The sequence below is a fragment of the Typopeltis vanoorti genome, chromosome 18, assembly GCF_054136105.1.
Source record: "Typopeltis vanoorti isolate ZY-2024b chromosome 18, IOZ_Tvanoo_1.0, whole genome shotgun sequence".
NCBI classification, from domain to species: domain Eukaryota; kingdom Metazoa; phylum Arthropoda; class Arachnida; order Uropygi; family Thelyphonidae; genus Typopeltis; species Typopeltis vanoorti.
This window is the reverse complement of record NC_143566.1, coordinates 85,384,922-85,405,881: the sequence shown is the minus strand read 5'-3', so window position 1 is coordinate 85,405,881 and position 20,960 is coordinate 85,384,922. Positions and strand designations below refer to the sequence as shown.

The 20,960-nt window shown below is 35.3% G+C and overlaps 1 protein-coding gene across 2 annotated transcripts in view; it reads left to right on the top strand.

Annotated features, from left to right (window-relative positions):
• Positions 1-20,960, top strand: part of LOC150096883 (uncharacterized) — a 111,448-nt gene that overhangs the window by 14,779 nt on the left and 75,709 nt on the right. The window contains exons 2-3 of one of the 2 annotated variants that reach the window (XM_090408135.1): positions 3,413-3,773; positions 10,067-10,320. In XM_090408135.1, coding sequence (XP_090264261.1) covers positions 3,413-3,773; positions 10,067-10,320 — 615 coding nt within the window. Of the gene's footprint in view, positions 1-3,412; positions 3,774-9,382; positions 10,321-20,960 lie in introns of both variants that reach the window. The other variant, XM_090408134.1, reaches the window with a different exon arrangement.

Sequence of the window (20,960 nt, the reverse complement as noted above, 5' to 3'; positions counted from 1 at the left end):
AACAGTTCGAATGAAAATTAGAAGTTGAGCTGTATCTGTTATGTCAGTTGATTTATCCAGAGCCAATGAGAAGTAAGCTGAATCTGTAATAACATTTTTTAATTTATTTAATATGTGAGAACCTATTTCCACGACTCTTTCTGTTACAGTTTGAATTGCCAGTGAGTTTGCTTTCAAACTCACTGGCAATTTTATCTTCCCCAAATGCACGGGCCATTTTCACAGAACAGTGTTTTATAAATTCAGCATCAGATAATGATTTTTTTGCTTTTGCTATGTCTGCGCTTACAACAAACGATGCCAAGAGCGAGTTTTTTTGTATTGATGTTGATTTAGTAAAAATAGATTTCTGAGCACTAACCTTTCTCTTCAAATTATGTACAATTTTAGTACGTACTTGTCCAATGTATTCTTGGTATTTAGCGGCATGTAGTGGTGTTTGAGGTTATATTCCTTGTGCACAGACAATACTTGCAAACACACAAGGCACTGTGGTTTGTTGTTGTTATTGTTTATAAACAGAAAGAAATTCATTTTCCCATTTCTCCTGAAATGACCTGCTTTCTTCACAGATCTTACGTTTCTTACTCATAGTACAAAAAGGCTGAAGTAACTGACCAAGGGACACAAACTGCAACAATAACACTGTTAACTGTGAAACTGAGTCTCTGAAACTGAACACTGTAACCAGAGCAGAGCAAGTGACTTTCAATGATGCGTTACTCTGGAGTGCATAGAAATCTACCTCTCCCACTACTACAACTCGCACAGAGAAGCAGTAGATTTTATAAATTGAGTAATCTTTTTAAAGCAATTTTGATTTCATGTTGAGAATATAAATTGTTTACGTCATCAAAAATAATGAATATAACTAGTATATCAATCAGAAAATCTGTGGTCGAAACTAATAGCTAAATTGATAATACATATAATTTAATATAGTTTTTATCGTGCCGCAGGCCGCACAAAATCACATTGCAGGCCGCATGCCGCCCACGGGCCTGCTGTTGGCCACGTATGATTATATGAATCACATTATTAAGAAAATGGCAGTAAATCTGATCTTCAAATGGGATATTTTAAGCTTAGTTTTAACATGACACAAGAAAGAAATCTGCCACCAAACCAATTTTATCAAATGGATTAGAGAGCTTTATTAGAAATAAAACATTGACTTAAGAGTGGAGTGGAGAGGCAGTTACAGATGTGAATTGTTCTGATGAAAATTAAAGAAGTGAACAGATGGCAGTCAATGTCAGCATTATATTAAAATTCAAGATATTAGAAAAGACCTTGATATAGAAGAATGATTATAAATACTGAAAAATGTGTGAGCAGAGTTTATCTGAGATGGTATGATCACTTAAACAGAATGGGATATGAATGATTCACATTGGAAGCAAAAATGGCAGGAAAATGACCATAAGTAAGATCAAGATATAGGTAGATTGAAATGTAAGAACTGATTAAATAAGATATGACAAATCATAGATCATTCTGAAAGAAAGTTTAATTACAAAACTTGTCACAGAAACAGTGGTGGGCAGTGAAAATTTTAAGTGGGGGTGCTGTATATACAAAATTAAAAAATTTATTTTTTTCCTAATCAGTAACCAATTTATTATAAAATAAATTTACATATTAAAAAATTGTTTTATTAAAAATATTTCACCCTCACCACAAACACACACCAATAATATTATAAAAGTTTCGTATCTCACAGAAATAACGTGCGCATGCATACAATTTATCTGTAGCGACACTGCTCAAACGAGCAATGTCAGATTCACTTGTTACGTGCAATGAAACGTGCAAACGAATAATGGTGAGTCTAGCTGCAATTGGCTGAACGCGATAATTCCGACACTGCGTTAGATCGCAGTGCATTTGTTTCATGTAACGATAATTGAAAAAATATAATTCTTTTCATATTTTCAACAGTGACACTCATCATAATTCAGCCTTGTATCTGTAATAAATAAATAATTATGTTATTTTAACAGAATAAAATAAGATTTACAAAAAATAGTTCACTCTCACCACGAATACGCACCAATAATAAAAGTTTTCTATCTAACAGTAATATTGCGTGCAAGCATACAATGTATCAGTGAATCCAACACTGCTCAAATAAGCAGTGTCGGATTCACTTGTTATGCGCAATGACAAGCACAAACGAATATTGGCGAGTTGAGCTGCAATTGGCTGAACATGATAATTCCAACACTGCATTTGTTTCATAATCTAAAGCGTTAATTAGACAATTCCAATTATTAACTATTCAATCAATGTCGAAACATAAGCTGTAACCTTTAACATGTTGTATTGCAGTTATTTATATAATGCTGTAAGCATTGTTATTATTTATAAACAAACAAAATTTAATTTTTTCATTTTTTCCTTGGGGGTGCTGCAGTTTCGCAGTGCTTATGTACAAGCTGCCACTGCACAGAAACTTAGTTGTATTAAATTGTCATTATATCTGGTACACCCCACCTAAAAATGATGATAGTCCAGGTTAATGAACATTAAGAGAATTACAGTGAGTTACATCTGACCTTTCGGTTTGCTGACCTTTTTAAACTTTAATCCAGTGTACAAAATTTGGTCATTGTGGCGTCATTATTTTTAATTTCATCAATTATCTGAACATTGGACTCTAACTAACTTAGAAAACAAAATCTGAAGGATAATCATTCCACTGTCTTATTTACAGTTTTATTGATTATTTCAACATTGAACAATTAATCAGTGACTTACTACTTTGGCCTGGTTGGCCGAGTGGATAACACACCTGCTCTCCAACCAACAGGTTGTGGGTTCAAATTCCATTGTGGGCATGGATGCATGTAAAAGCTGCTCTGGTTGAGCTTGTATAACTCCTTGAGTTTATAAGGCTTTCCTTTTCTTAATAAATTGAATATTACTCTCTTCCATACTGACATTCATTTATTTCAGACAGCTCCCCAGAAGACTGGATGTCATTTAACTTTACTGTTTCAAAAGTCCCTAGAGACCTGAAAATTATCACCGTTACTGAATGGTTGGTAGCTAATGAAGCTATATTAATAATGTGCTGAGTGTAATAATTGGTGAGCCTTGAGTCCCGAACTTTGTTTACACTATTACAGTGAATGTGTGTTTGTTCCAAGAAAATATGAGGCTAATTGCCCTCTTAAAGTGCAATTTACTCATAGATCAGATCTGCACAGTCTTTTGACTCCTGTGATAATAATGATGATGATAATAATAAAGAAATTAATAAAATACTAATGCATTTGGAGTGTTTCAGTAATTGAAATAATGATATTTTTTGATTATACAGTATAAATTTAATCTGTGTGTGAGTTTTGATTTTATTTAATATCAAATTTATTTAATATAATGAATTTGTATCTTTGTCTTTTTAAAGGTGATCGTGAAAAGTTTCCTGATGATATTCACATTTGTGGAGCTTGCCTTTCTCAGTTTTCTGATATCCAGGCATTTGTTCTTCACAAACAGATATGTCCCTCTGTAAGACTAAGGAGCACTACTTCTGTTCAACCCTCTCGCAATGATGTCCCTGTTGTGCTTGCTTCCGATTCTACTCCAAATTCATATAATAGGCAAGATTGTACAAGTCAGAGAAATGCAGAACAAACTGACACTTCACTATTGAATACTGTATCATCTACGTTTGAACATTCCTCCAGAGATGGTGGTGGTGGTGGCGCAGATGATATTAATACAAGTCATTTAGAATTAGTTGCTCATTCACAAACAAATACAAGGTATATTATTGAAATGTAAAAATAGGTACATATATTGAATTTATTTTTTCAATATAATGAAAAATGCTGAAACATTTTAGGTCTAAAGTGTGTCCAAATAAGGACAGAAATTAATTATTTATATCTCCTATTATGATTACTCTATTATAATGAATAATATATGATGATATAAATATTTTGTCCCTTTTTCTGAGATTCATTATTCTCGATGACCACAAAATCCGATAATTTTTCCATCAGCTGTATCTGTAAATGTTAACTCTTGATGGACAAATCAAATGAGGACCATTCAGTCCACAAGAAAATCTCATTGTAATTGAATGCTGATTATATGAAATAATATATCACATAGTCTCCCATGTATACTAGCCATATAGTGGCTAGTATACTTGGCTTTTACTCAAAGGCCTGGGTTTGTTTCCCAGCATGCAAAGCATTACATTTTTATCTTCCGTTTTTCATCCACTATTTTACAGCAGCATTTTTTTAACTTGTACTCTTCTGAACAGTCAATCCCTTATCATTCTTATTTTTTGCTTCATTAAGATCTATCAACCAGGTATATGCAACACCATAATGGGTGAAGAGACAGTGCATAAAAATGAGGTTCAACAGCTGTTGCATAATTTGAATATCAATTCAGCAATAGAGCCAGACAGAATATCAGCTGACCATTACCCTAAAGGAATGGTCAGCTGAAATGGCTTGGCCCTTGATATGTTTGTATAACTGAATTCACCTCAGGAAAGACCCGACAGGAATTGAAAGAATGTTTGATTGTTCCATTGTACAAGGATGGTGCAAAAACTGATGTGTAACTACTGACCTATCATTATCTCTGGAGTGGTGGTGAAGATTTTAAAGAACAGCATGGGTTTACTAAAGGGACATCGTGTTTTAGCAGTTTGCTCATATTTTATAATAATGTTATGAGTTGGATAAAGGGAACGGATTACTGTTAGACTTTACTAAGGCATTTGATAGGATATCACATGAAAGGCTGTTGCATAACTGGAGAATATGGGATTGGAATATCAACTGTTGATTTGAATAAGTCACTGGCTGACAGGTAGGTATCAGAAAGTAGTATATGGTGGGTGTGAATCTACCAGATTTAAGGTGCCCCAGGGATCAGTTCTTGGACCATTGCTGTTCAATTTGTATTTTAATGATATTGGGTGGGACCTGACTGGAGATGTTAGATTCTCTGCTGGTGATGCAAATATAGGCATGGCAATCAAGGGTGCTACTGATATACAGCACTTACAAAATGATTTGAATAACCTGGAATGGTGGACAAATAATAATGGCTATCAGTTCATTGTTAGCAAGTGTAAAGTTGTGCATTTTGGCATGATGGGATTTCCAACATGTTATATTGGTGGGATTATGTTAAAAGAAATTGATGAGACTAGGGATCTTGGAATTATGATGGATAATAATGAAGTTCAAACGTCACATTGCAAAACTTGCAAATACAACTCTGCAGATAATTGCAGTGTTGAAATGAACAATGACCTGTAAGGATAAGAAAGTCATTTTGTCTCTTTATAAGGCTTTGATACTATCCCAACTGGCCTACCATGCACAGATTTGATTTCCTGGGTTTGGAGGAGATAAAGAAGCTGTGGAAAGGGTGCAAAGAAAGGATAACAAAGATGATATTGGAATTATGGTATGTAGATCACACTGACTAATTAAGAGTATGTAGACACTGGCCAACTGGAGAAAAAGAGATGATGTGATAGAGGTCTACAAACTTATGAAAGGAATCTATAGATTATCAATTGTTGAAATTTTTCAGTATATGGAAGGAAGGGAGAGGGCAAGGGGGGGGACATCTGTGGAAGTTACCTTTGTGTGCAGTTAAGAAAAGGGTGAGAGCTAGATTTTTCTCTCATAGAGCAGTGAGTGAGTAGAACAATTTGCCTGTTGAAGTAGTGATTGCATCCAGTGTGAATGAGTTTAAGAGAAGGTATGACATCTGGTGTGGATGATCTATGGCCTCTCTTGATGAGTCCTTGACTCTGTGGAGATTTCTGATAATAAGAATAATAATTAAATAGCACTAACTATTAAATTCCTTGATAGCTAACAATCTTGATCTTTAAAATGCTAATTATATAATATGATATATAATTGAAATATAATGAAATATGCTTATTGTACATCATCATCATCAAATTCCTGCCATGTACCCTCAAGGGGTGTACAGGATATGATAGTACTACATGAAAAAAATTACATCATTACTAACTTCCTATCTACAATTTTTCTCCAAATCAGTCTGTTACTTGTCAAGACTCCAACATTATCAGATCTTATATTTCTATCGTCTAAAGCACTTTGTACCGTATCAATCTACCTATATCTTGGTCTTCCTCTGGGTCGTTTTGCTGCCAACCTAGCAGAGAACACTTGTTTTGCTAATCTTTCTTCGCCCATTCTGTTTAAGTGACCATACCACCTGGATTAGCTCTGCTAATGCATTCCTGGATGTTGACAATGTCAAGTTCTTTCCTAATATTCTCGTTTTTAATATGATATTGCCATTGATGCCATCTGTTCACGCCTATAATCTTTCTCAGGACTCTCATATCTGCAGTCTCTAGTCTTTGGTCAAGTGTTTTACTTCTGACCCAGCTCTCAGATCCATAAGTTAAAACTGGTTTGAACACTGTCTTGTATACAGCTAATTTAGTGTTCCGACTAATTTCTCTCTTATTCCATATGAATTTATTCAATTGACTTCCTACCATACCAATTTTGCTGATTCTGTTATCTATTTCTATATTTATATGAATATACATTGTACATTCATAATATTTAACAATTTTTTGACCTGGTTGACTTAGTGGTTAACATATCTTTTCTCTAACCAGAGGTACAAATTCTGCTATAGGCATGGATGTTTGTGATTATCTTTTGGTGATAGTTGAAGTTCATTGGTGGCTTGAAAAAGTTCCTTGCTTAGTCTCTAGAGCAGGGATTGTGATTCTGAACTGTGCAAAAATATAATAAAAATGCAAGAAAGGTAAAAATATAAAAAATTCTTAGCCTACCCATGGTACTAATATCCTAGATAGGAGATGACACATGAATGGAATGAGTACTGATATACTACAGGTTTAAAAACTTTTCATGGTGAGAGTTACATAAAAAAAAAAAGCGTAGAATTATTGGAAATTTGTTATAATAATGAATATTGATTTGCATACTATATATCCTTATGCATTAGGTGGTAGACATTTTCATTGTGCAGTGAGATCACCACCTTTTTTATTGCAGGCCTGAAATGGCTTGAAATAGTACCATGTTTGGTCTCTAAATAGAAAAAAAAATCCTTAGCCTAGGTATGAATGTATCATAGGTTTACTAATAAACCTTAAATGGGTGAGAGCCACAAAAAAAAAAAAAAAGGAATAGAAATGGAGAGATGTAGAGTTTTTCAGAAGATAGTAAGGAAAAAATTGGAGGAAAGTATGAAAAATATCATTAATTATAGCAAAGGAACTGTACCTACTTGTTGTAGAGGTGGAAAAAGCCAATATACATCGTTGTCATTGAGGCTATTTGGTGAATTTAAAATTAAAAGAACAGTATACCTAATAGGATATTGTTGTGGATGTGGATCTGAGAATAATTGCCATAACTAATACTTGGACAAAATCTTGCATAATTTCTTTTATATAATTAGAATTTTCAGTACAGCTTTAAGGTTAAAAAGAGAACCAAATAACAATGAAAAAACAAGAAAACATGTGTTACAAAATATTACATACATGATAACTTAGTCAATATACCATTAGAATCTAAAACAGATCTAACAAAATGTATAAAAAAAATAATAATAATGACAATGATGAGCAGTATTTAGAAGGCCTACTTCCCCAAAATGAAAGTTCAAGGCAGTCACTCTTATGTAAATAAGGCTGATGAATCACATATTTTATATGGTACTCTATATTATCTTTCTAATAAACTAAGTCTGAAAAACTAAAGATTCTTTTCTTAGGCAGCATAACAGAATTATGACATGGGCATGAATTTTAGAACTTCACATGGACTGGTAATCTTTGTACGTTAATAAAAGGAGTATCAGAAATAAGGATGCTGAGTTGGTGGAACTGAGTCAGTGAGCCAAAGAATAAGTCATAAACAAAACTTGGTTGTTAACTTAGGATGATAAATATAGGCAGAAACCAGTATGCATCACTGGCATTGAGGCTAGTTGGTGAATGGTTGAAATTAAAAGAATACTAGAAAAACTTGCATAATTTCTTTTATATAAATTTAGGTGGAAGATGAATTTCATTGCCTAGTGTGAGACCACTTATTTGGAGGCTTGAATTGGCTTGTAAGAGTTCCATGTTTGGCCTTCAGAGCAGACTTAGTGGTCTCTAAAGTGGGAGGACTGGATTATCTAACTCTTACTCTCCTGCTTTAAGAATTGTGGAATCACCAGAAATTGGCCTTAATCTGGCTCATCTTATATAAGGTTAATACTAACCTTAGCTATAACCTATCTGATTGTCACTCTTTAGAGACAATGCACAGTTACTAGAAATGCCACAAAGTAGGAAGCATTTCATTGTTCAGAATGTTCAGATATCTCTCGGAGTTCACTGTGCATGGCACCACAAACAGAAGTCCAAGGTAAAAACAGGACCATATCATCACACCACCACCTTCAAATTTCATAGTTGGTGGGTTATGCACTCCCATAAGACATATTCACTGAGTATCTGCTACATTTACACCCATCCATCTGCTCAGTAGAGGTGTAGCATGATTCGTTGCTCCATAACACAGCTTTCCAAGCTTCCACATCCTGCTGTATATGCTCTTTGCACCACTGAAAACGATGCTGCATATTGGTTTGGGTAATTTGGGGCTTGCATATTGCAGTTCTGCCATGGAAACCGATGTTGTGAGCCTCGACTTTGAATGTTTTTGTGCAGATTTGTGTTCCAGTTGATGCTTGGAACTCTGCATTTAATATGTCAGCGGACAAATGGCAGTTTTTATGTATTACCTTTTGTAGCACCCTATGGTCATGTTTGGTGAGTGTGGTGGATCTTTCATTGCAGGTAGCATTTGCAGTTGACTCCTTACACTTTCGTCTCAGTATGGTATCACTGATTGTTGACTTGGGATAGCCCAATTTGTCAACAATTTGCTGAACAGATAAGCCTGCAACGTAACATCCTATCACAATGCCTCTTTCAAACCCCATCAGTTTCCTTCTCACAGCTATATCACCTGGACACAGTTTCACTGACTTGGGAGCATCATGTTTTTCCAATTTATACTGGCTACAAACAAGTGACTCATTACATGGCACAATACATCATTGCCTATGGGATTGCCCGTTGACTTCTTTTCAAACAGTGTGTGTGTGTGCACAGATAGGGAGAGTTTTTATTTTCTATTAATATATTTTGTTGCATTGGTATCTTTTTGAATAATTCTTCATTGAATTTTGATTTTAATTTGTGAAATTTTAAGAAGTGTGAATATAAGGATTTTGAAAAATGCTTTTATTATATTATCTAAAGAGTATATTAACAGGAATAAATATTTCTAACAGGAATAAATTCATGTAATAGGTCTTTAAATGTGGCCAAGAAAATTTCACCAGGAAAAGTAATTCGACGTGTTGCTACTGTTCATCCTCAGCAACATCGGAGTAATCAGCAGCAACTTCCAGCACCATCTTCTGTTCCTGTATCAGTAGATAGATCTTGCATAAATCAATCTAATCTTAATCCACAGTTGTCAACTAGCCATGGCCGACTTGCTTATGTAATTCTTCCATCAGGAAATGGCAATCTCCAACCTGTTCAGACTAATTCTACATTTTTCACAACAAACATTCAACAACAAAATAATACCAGTACTTTATCATCGTTAGATCCAAATTCACAAACAAATATTCTTTTACCTCCACCTGTATCAATAACAGTTCCAGTGCTTTCACCAAGTCACACTGTGTCTTTGTCATCATCATCTTCATCTACATCATCAGATAATTCTAACTTGATTAATACAACTGTTGCAACATTACCTCTTCAGAGCAGTGATATACCTACTACTCTTCCCCAAGTCATAGCAGATCCAAACCATCTGCAGCCATCAACTGGCCCAAACCATTGCCAGAGTGTTGCAACTCCCAGTACTCTCCCCACACTGAATTTCAATATTCAATCCAACCAACAGAGTTCTGATATTTCACATACAAATAATAACATAATTACTAATCATTGTCATAATGTTTCATCTCTTCCATCTAGTGAACCACCTACTTCTCTAGTCACAGTAACACAAGGACAATTAGCCACACCGTCATCTTCGCTCTCATCTCAAACAGGCAACATTTTTACTCCAACCACAGACTCTCCAGACTTTTTTGTTACTAATGAATTAAATGTTACTGTGGCAACCAATGACCCTCCTTTGGAGGAGAGAGATGCCAACTCTCCAGGATTAACAGTTGAGATGGTTAATGAAATTGACAGGCCAAAACCGAAAATCAAATATCGTATATGTAAGTACATTTTTCACTTGCCTATGTATACTACTATTGCACTGCTAAAATATATTATATTATTAAAATAATTATATATAAATATGATCATAAATGCAGGTTACTTTTGTCTGTAGCAGGAGTTGAATTTGACATAACTTTATTTCATTTTGAATCTTTGGTCTCTAGCATTGGTATCCAAAATTTATTTAGTTTCAAAAATCGGAGGGATGATTAAACATGGATAAAATATTTGATATAAAATTTTCACTTTAGTATCAAAGATGACTTCAATACAGCTGAAGAATGGAAGATAGTAAAATACAAATAATTGAATAATGGAATGCAATAAAATACAAGTAACGGAATAATTTTAAAAATACCACTGCAGCTCTAGTACATTATTGAATAGTAATAGTATTCCTAATTAAAAATAGAACACACACACACACACACACACACACACACACACACACACACACACACACACACACACACACACACACACACACACACACACACACACACACAGGACTTAAAAACGTGCTTGTTTGCTTGCCCTTGACAAGTGACAGTTGGTAGTTGACAAGTAAAAAAAAAAACAGAAGAGAGGTTTCTGTTTAATTGATTGTTTTATTTACATGATGCTACTTCTGTTTTATGTCATTATTTTTGTAGATTTATCTTACTTATCGTATCTGTTGGGGAATGCTGGTTATTATAAATACCTGTTTTGTTGATTAACACTAATTTTGTCATAATGGAATATGCCCGGGGGTGCTTAAGGGTCAAAGCTGTATAACTGAGAGGAGACCTCCACATAGCCTTTAAAGGAATGCGGAGAACCGACCAGGGCTTCTGACCTAATGTCCAATCCTCACCTTCTCGTGGTGCACCCTGTTGGGTATCTACTTTGATACTGAACGAACGAGGATGGGCTGGCAATTTGGGATTTAGCCGACCAAATTGTATTCTTATTGGTTAAACCAAAATAAAAAATGATGGTACAACATGACAAAATTTCATGCCGGCTGGTGCGTCGCCCGGTTAAACAAGGCCCCCGTTGTTTTCGCCAGGGAACCAGGGCGAACAGCGAAAAGTCAGCTACTGGAACAAATCTGAAAACAAACCCCAACTCAACATCACCAGAGTTAAAGATCGGTACTATCAACGTAAGAAGCCTGAATGGCAAAGAAATGGAGCTAGCTGAGGAATTAGATAAGTACCAGATCGACATAATAGGGGTGACTGAAACAAAAAAGACCAAAACTGGTGAGATCTTTCTGAGCAATAAATACAAAATGTTATATTCAGGCAATAACAATCAAGGAAAAGAAGGAGTAGCCATAGTATTCAACACAAAATACGAGGCTAATCTTCTTGAATGGCAGTCAGTCTCAAGTAGAGTAATGTGGGCAAATATGAGAATGGGGAACTGGACAATGAGACTTATTTGTGCCTATGGTCCCACAGAAGGTTCTACTAAGATAGAAGTGGAGGAATTTTTTGAGGCTTTAGAAAAAGCAACTGACACAATGAAAAAGGAAAAGTTGGTCCTTGTTGGGGATCTAAATAGTAGAGTAGGAAATGATTGTGAGACATACAAAAATATTTTGGGAAAATTTGGAGAAAAGAGCAAAGCTAATAATAATGGCAAATATCTGTTGGATTTCTGCTCAGGACATGGACTGGTTATTACTAACACCACGTTCCAACATAAAAATTTCCACAAATTTACATGGAGAAAAGAGGCAAGGAATAAGAAAAGTCTCATGGACTATGTTATTGTTGATGGTGATGTTTTCTCCCTAGTGCAGGACACCAGAGTGTACAGAGGATTTGAAATTGGAAGTGATCACTATTTAGTTTTGAGCAGATAAAATTGAATTTCATATTGAAAAGAATGACATGTAAGAAAGTTTTAAAGCGAATAAAAGTTGAGCAGCTCTCAGATGTAAACTGTAGACTAAAATACAGAAATATTATTGAAAAGAAAATGAAAGAGTTTGAGAACAGGAATCAAACCTTGGAGATTCAGTGGCAAACTCTGAAGGAAACATTGATTGATTCTGCCAGAGAGGCATGTGGTGAGGTTGTGTGCAAAGATAAAAAAATCAGAACTCCCTGGTGGACACAGGAAGTTAAAGAGGCAGTGAAGGAAAAGAAGAAAGCATATCAAAAGTTCCTGGCAAATAAGGCAGCTTTTACTCTTACAGAATACAGAGACAAATGTAAGAAAGCTAAACAGTGTGTAAAACTAGCTAAACAAAAGTCATGGGAGGACTTTGGCAAGAATATAGAAAATAAATATCAAGAAGGTGGCAAAATATTCTGGAGGTTGTTGAAGCTTAGGAACGGAGGAAAGAGTGCTGTAAAAGGAATTAGAGATGATAAAGGTGAAATGAAAACAGGAGAAAAAGATATCCTTGAAGTATGGAGGAATTACTTTGAAAAACTGCTAAATGAAACAAGCAGTGATGACAGCACAGTGATAAAAAACACTGACCAGGCATGCAGTCAGGAATACATATCCATACTTGAAGTAGAAAAAGCCATCAAAGGCTTGAAATGTGGAAAGGCAGCAGGAGTAGATGATATTCGACCAGAAATGCTGAAGTATGGTGGTATAAGAGTCTTACAGTGGCTGCACTGCATAGTTCAGAAAGCCTGGACAGAGGGACGAATTCCCGATGATTGGAGTAGAGCTCTCATAGTACCCATATATAAAAAGGGAAATAAAACTGAATGTGAGAATTACAGAGGTATTTCCCTACTGAGTGTTCCTTGCAAGATCTATGCAAGTATACTTGAGAAACGGTTGAGAAGAATTGTGGAAGAAAAGCTTGGTGAAGAACAAGCTGGATTCAGGCCAAATAGAGGCTGTCAGGATCAGATCTTCACTTTACGACAAATAGTCGAGAAAGCATGGGAATATAACAAAGATCTGTATTTAAGTTTTGTCGATTTGGAAAAGGCATATGACAAGGTGCCAAGAGAGAAGCTATTCAATACGCTGCAGTTATATGGTGTCAATGGGGCATTATATCAAGCAATACTTAGTCTTTATTTGAGTTGTGAGTCAGCAGTTAGAATTGAAGGAAGTACAGGAAGATGGTTTAATGTTAAATCTGGTGTGAGACAAGGATGTACATTATCCCCTCTGTTATTCATTATCTATATGTATCACATTATGAAGGAATGTGGTATTAAACCTGATATCAAAATTGGAGATGTTAATGTCAGCTCTTTGCTTTATGCGGATGATGTTATACTTCTAAATAAATCCGCTACAAGTCTGCAAGATTCTCTGACTAAATTGAATAGCTGTTGTAATAGATATGGTATGAAGGTCAGCAATAAAAAGACAAAGACAATGAAAATAGGCAGAATCATTGAAAATGTCAACTGTGTTGTGAATGGAGAACCTGTGGAACAAGTAAAACATTTCAGCTACTTAGGCACAATTTTTACTGAAGATGGTAAACTAAATATAGAAATAGACAACAGAATCAGCAAAGCTGGTATGGTGGGAAGTCAATTGAATAAATTCATATGGAATAAGAAAGAAATTAGTCGGAACACTAAATTAGCTGTATACAAGACTGTGTTCAAACCAATTTTAACTTATGGATCTGAGAGCTGGGTCAGAAGTAAAACACTTGACCAAAGACTAGAGACCGCAGATATGAGAGTCCTGAGAAAGATTAGAGGCGTCAACAGATGGCATCAATGGCAATATCATATTAAAAATGAGGATATTAGGAAAGAACTTGACATTGTCAGCATCCAGGAATGCGTTAGCAGAGCTAATCTCAAATGGTATGGTCACTTAAATAGAATGGGAGAGGAAAGAATAGCAAAACAAGTGTTCTCTGCAAGGTTGGCAGGAAAACGACCCAGAGGAAGACCAAGATATAGGTGGATTGATACAGTACAAAGTGCCTTAGACGATAGAAATATAAGATCTGATAATGTTGGAGTCTTGACAAGTAACAGACTGATTTGGAGGAAAATTGTAGATAGGAAATTAGTAATGATGTAGTTTTTTCATGTAGTACTGTCATATCCTGTACACCCCTTGAGGGTACATGGCAGGAATTTGATGATGATGATGATGATGATGATGGAATATGCCCAATGAGAAGATAGGATATGCATGCATCATTTTATATTTAGAGAATGCATCATGCAGACTGCGAGATTACCAGGTTGAGTATATCTTAGGTTGAGCACGACAACCTAAGATATACTGCAAACAGCGGTAATTCGTTTATTTCTTATCTAGCAATGGAGAGTGCAGAATTTGTCCATTAATAGGGAATGGAAAGATGAGAAAAAAGTATTTATTTTCTCAAAATATATCATTATATTGATTCTAACCTAAATACAGGGTCATTGTAATCTATTAAGCAGCTAAGGCAATGAATGCATGTGGCAAATTTGGAGGGTGGTAAAAACTAGCAAAATTGTATTTCAGCATAAAAACACTTCTTTTTTTATTTTGCATATTTTCTTGAATTCAGGGGGAGTATATAACCTAACATTGGTCTTGTCTAAATATTTTTTGATTATTCTAAGTTGCTGTTTGTGTCATGACATTATTGGCCCTGTCCATTTGACAACATTTCAAAGCCAATCGGTATTCAGAAATGTACTAATGTACCTAAGGATTTTATTTTATCGAGTTTTTATGATAATGAATGTTTTCAACATTTATTTATGGTAGAGAAGAAATCGTTTGCTTTTTTTTTATAAAAGCAATTCAAGAAATAAGTGTTAGAAGCGAAGCTATTATTAATAAATAAGATATTGTTAATAAAATAATAATCATAATAAATAATAATTATTATATCACTTACAATGCATGAATTTTTTCTTCACAGACTAATAAACACATTTGTTTCAGCACTAGTAGTTATACTGGATAAAAAGTAACATGGCATTAAAAAGCTTATAAATTGACGATATCCAGTTAACATGTAACATGTTAACAATGTAATAATAGATGACTGTTGTAGAGTTCACTTAGGTTAAGATCTAATAAGTGATATATGTTTTCTGACTGGTGAGCCAGCATAAAATTTTTCAAGCCCTGTTTATATACTTTATATATAAAGAGAATTAGGATTTATTAGAAGAGGGAAGCAATAATAATAGCTTGCATAGGGACAAGTTAGAGTAAATGTAATAAGGTTTTGCAACTTCCCTTACTAAGATATTCTATAAGGAATCTTTTTTTTTTTGAAAGTTTTTTCCCACCTGGTTAGACTATAATAAATTTAGTTTAATCCTTTATCCAAGTGTAAGCAAACAAAGTTTGCACCTGAAGCATCTTCAGGACTGAGGCAACTTGTGGTAAAGGTGGACCAAGCTCTCATCACTCCTTGTTTTAGTATCTCCCATAATGCAAAGCACATCTCCTTGCAGACATGTATAATACTATGCATTAAGGGAAGGGCCACTACTCGGACTGGTTTCAATCTTTATTGAGGTCTCGTCATTGGGAGCCAGATCCAGAGGTGGTGATACCAAGGGGAAAGAAATGGAGAAGTCATCTTTACCTATACTTTACCCATCTTTACCTATATGTTACCTTTTGGCAACTCATATAGGTAAAGATAACTTCATCATTTCTTCCCCCTTGGTATCACTACCTCTGGGTCTGGTTCCCACTGATGAGACCTCAATAAAGGTCGAAACTGGTCTGGGTAGTGGCCCTTCCTTTAATGCATAGCATTATACATGTTTGCAAGGAGATGTGCTTTGCATTATGGGAGATATTAAGACAAGGAGTGATGAGAGCTTGGTCCACCTTTACCATGAGTTGCCTCAGTCCTGAAGATACTTAAGGTGCAAACTTTGTTTGTTTACACTTGGATAAAGGATTAAACTAAATTTATTATAAGGAATCTGTTTCAGTGTCAGATGTTTGTTTTCTTCCACAAGACTGTGCCTAGATAGCATTTACAACCATGCCGTATTATTCAGGTTTATAATAACTTGATGTAAGATTTATGTTCTGCATAATAGATAGTAATAGATCTACCAGATTGGCCAAAATCAGACATGCCACAAGAACAATGAATCTGGTACATACCTGGAAAGCTAAGTGGAGGAAGCTAGTTCTTAGGTGGAGAAAGGAAAGTGGAAATTTTTCCTTTCAGGATGAAGGGGCACAATTGACGTTGATGGGCCTCAGGCAATGTTAAAGGAATCTTAACTTCCCTATGTTAAAGGAGTAGTTGAATATTCCTTCAGCATAGGGATGAGGAATGTTATGACAGATTTCTTCTTGAGGTAGGGAGCCTAAAACTTTTAAAAGCTTTGATAATTGTTATAAAAATTCCTATTATTACCTTTATTTAAACCTTATTTAAAAGTTTTTCTTTTGTAATGAAAAATTTCAACATTCCTCTTCATAAAATAATCAGTGCAAATATTTATTGTAATATATATTTTCTTCATTTAAATTGAACAATGGCATATAGTCAGGTGTTGGCCTGGATGGTTTATAAGCTTTTGATAATGCTGTGACTAATTTTTACCCTGCTTGACTACTAATGTCAATGCAATTTGTTAACTTTCATTGCTGGTGTGAGACTACCACTCTGCTTATTAGAGGGTTGAAGTGGATTGAAAACATTTTATTAGTGTGAAGACTTCTCTCTGAACCTTTTGGTTCATTTCATGTAGCTCCTTCTTTAATCTTAAGATATAAAGAGATGAGCAAAGCTTTATTTTTATGTAGCACCCTTGGATCAGAATGTGTTTTTGACTGCATCTCTCTTTTAAATGAAATAATTAATGAAATTATCGTGTGTGTTAAGTTCCATTGAGTCGATTTTGACTCCTGGTGATTCCATTAACATACACTCTCCATTCAGATCTGTCCCTGGCCATATCTTTCAGAATTTCCAGGTGCATTCCAGATGCTTCTTTAACTCCATCCACACATCTAATTCTTGGTCTTCCTCTTCTCCTGCTTCCATCAACTTTAGCAAGCATCATCATCTTCTCCAGACTGTCATTTGCTCACATAATATGTTCGAAGTATGACAATTTTTGCTTGATGATCATGGCTTCGAGGGAGCAATCTGGCTTTATTCTGTCTATCACTGATTTATTGGTTTGCTTTGCATTCCATGGTATTCTTAGTAAGTATCTCCAAACTCATAATTCAAATGCATCTATCTTCCTTCTTTCACTCTTTCTCAGGGTCCAACTTTCACATCCATACAGTATCACAGGGAATACCATTTCTTTCACGATTCTGATTTTGTTGTGAGGCTAATATCTTTAAAGATTTTGCTTAAATTTGTCATTGCTTTCATTCCGAGTAATAATCTTCTAACTTCTTCAGTACAATAACCATCTTTATCAATTCGGGATCCTAGGAGCACAAAATTGTTAACTACTTCCTTTTTCTCCCCATCTACTTCAAAATCATTAAGTTCATATGTTGCCGTAACTTTTGTCTTTTTGAGGTTAGGTTTAAGGTCATATTTAGCACTTTCTTCTTTAACTTTCATAATAGGTTCCTCCAAATCTTCTTTGCATTCTGCTAGCAAGGTAGTATCTTTTGCGTACCTCAAATTATTAAGAATTCTTCCACCAATTTTAATTCCAACTGAAGACTCCTCGAGCCCTGCCATTCTTAAAATGTATTCGCTGTACAAGTTAAACAAGTACGGAGATAAAATACATCCCTTTACCTATAGTGAAATACTCAAAGATCTGCTCGGACTGTAGCTTCTTTTTCATAATAAAGATTTCTCAGAAGGATAATGAAATGCTCTGGGACTGCCATTGTTCTTAACACATTCCACAGTTTCACATGATCTACAGAGTCAGAAGCCTTGCTATAGTCAAGGAAACAAAGGTAGACATTCTTTTGATATTCCTGTGCTCTTTCTATTATCCATCTCACATTGGTGATTTGATTTCTTCTTCCTCTGCCTTTTTGAAATCCTGCTTTCACCTGGCATTTCTCTCTCTTCAGGAGTGGTTTCAGTCTTTTCTGAATGATCTTTAGTAAGACTTGTATGAGAAATCAGTGCTATAGTTCTGTAATTTTCGCACTCCCTTGCATTGCCTTGGAGAGAAGAGAATCCCCCCTGGGAGAAGAGGGGGATTAAAATTAAAATTAGAATTAAAATTAAAATAAGAAAGCTCGATAGGTATTCTATCCCCCCCCCCCCGGTGCTTTCTTACTGGATAGCTGTTGCAGTGCTCACCTCACTCACTCTCCAGTGGTACTGGCTCCTGTGTATAATCCTGCTCTTCAAATTTCTCAGAAATTTTGGAATCCTTTCTGTAAAGCGCTTCTATGTACTCTTTCCATCTTTCTTTGATGTCTGCAGCTTCTGTAAGATATCTTTTGTGTTTACTTTTCAGTATTGTCTTTGAACTAAACTTCTTTTGTCAGTTCCCTGATCTTTTTGAAAAGATCTCTTGTTTCTCCTTTCTTGTTTTGGTCTTCTATTTGTTGGCATTCCTGTTTAAAGTATTTTTCCTTGTCTCTTCTGGCTTGTCATTGAAACTCTGCATTCAAATGCCGTACTTCCTGCAAATTTCCTGTGGTATTTTCAATTTTCCTCCTTTCCTGAGCAGTTTTGATGACATCTTCTGACAGCCATTTAAACTTCTTACAAACTGTTGGAATATTCTTCTTTGCTTCTGTTTTAATTATATCTAATCTCTTCCCATAGTTCATCTGGTTCTCTTTGACACAAATTGAGTGAGTTGAATCAGTTCTGTATACTAATATTGTATTCAGCCGGTATGTTTCCAAAATCATATCTGATCGACATTTGTGTTGTTTTCAGTTTCCGTAATTTCACATTTATCATTGCCACTAATAATTCATGGTCTGTTCCACAGTCTGCACTTGGAAAATTCTTGACAGACAGACAGAACTGCACCTCTCCATCTTCTTTGTCCAAGTCAATTTGATTTTTGTATTGTCCATCTGGTGATATCCATGTGTACAATCTTCTTTTGTGCTGTTTAAAGCAGGTGTTAGACAAAGAATTTTTTGCATAAAACTCAACTAGTCTCTTCCCTGCAGTGTTTCGAATACCTAAACCAAAATGATCCTGTTCCATGGTTTCTCCCATTTTTGCATTCCAATCTCCGATTAGTAGCCATAAATCTTGCTTTGGTGTTGCATCTATCACTTCTTGTAACTTGCCATAAAATTCGTCTATGTCTTCTTTTGGTGCCTCTGTAGTGGGTGCATAAACCTGTATGATGGTCATATTCATTGGATTTCCACTGACTGAGAGAAATGATTCTGTCACTCACTGGATTATAACCTAATACCTACCTAGCCATCTTTTTCCTGAGTAAGAAAGATACTCCATTTTTATGATCTCATGTCCTGAGTAATACACCATATGGTCCCTTGATTGAAAATGCCCATTTCTGTGCATCTAAGTTCACTTATTCCCAATATATCCAGCTTTTTGTTCTCCATTTCCATCTTTATTATTTCCAACGTACCTTGGTTCATACTTCTAACATTCCAAGTTCCAATGTTGTGGTTTTTGCTTCCTTTACTGGTCATACTACATCATACATAAAAAATTCTTCCCATTTTAAAAGCTCCATTGAAAATATAATTATTAATGATAGTGATATCTTAGTGAGTTTTGACATCACCTCATTATTCACTAACATTCCCTTAAATGACACCTTATTTCTGTTAAAAGAAAATTTCCCCTTGATATCATTGACCTCTTTTCCTTTGCTATCCATTCTGGTTATTTCTCTTGGAAGAACAAAATTATGAACAAATAGAAGGCGCCTCTATGGGGTCTCCCCTTCTCAATCCCTATCCCCTTGCCAATTTTTTTTATAGAAGATTTTGAAAAACAAGCTCCTTGACTCAACCCCCTCTAAAAGCTTCTATCTGGTTGAGATATGTAGATTATGTGTTTCCTATTTGGTCTCGTGGCCCAGACATATTAGATACTTTTCTGTAATCCCACTAGCATTCACCCTAGAATCCAATTTACTATGGAAAAGCAAACTAATAATAGTCTGGCCTTTCTAGACACCTTGGTCACCCGCTTACCTAATGGTAACCTGTCCTCTTCAGTATATAGGAAACCCACTCACACAGTTGGGTACATTCACACACTTTCCTATCATCCCCCCCCCCCCAATGTGTCATAAAAGCACTTACCTATAGAGCTTATAACCTTTGTTCCAATGAGACCTCTTTTGCAACAGAACTCAATCATATACACTTCACTTTTTTTTTATCTAATGGTTACATTTCCCACAATGTCAAAAAATAATTATTCCCCAATGCATGACCTTCTCTTCAGAAAGATTTTAGTAATGCTATCACCATCCCTAGGTCCGAGGCACATCAGAAAAAATATCCAGAATCTTAAAAAAATACAATCATTGCACTACTTGAAACTAGCTACCCTTATCTGCTCCAGTAAAGACAAATTTCCTCTCCTCTCAGTTCCAGGTGTATGTAGAATTCCTTGTTCTTGCAAGTTGGATAGACTGGAAGATCAGCTACCATCTGAATGGAAGAACATAAAAAATATATCTGCAGTCATGACTATGATCAATCTGGCCTTGCAGACCTGGATACAACTCACAGAAGGGAAAGTGAGCTAAGATTCCTTTTGAAATAGAAAAAG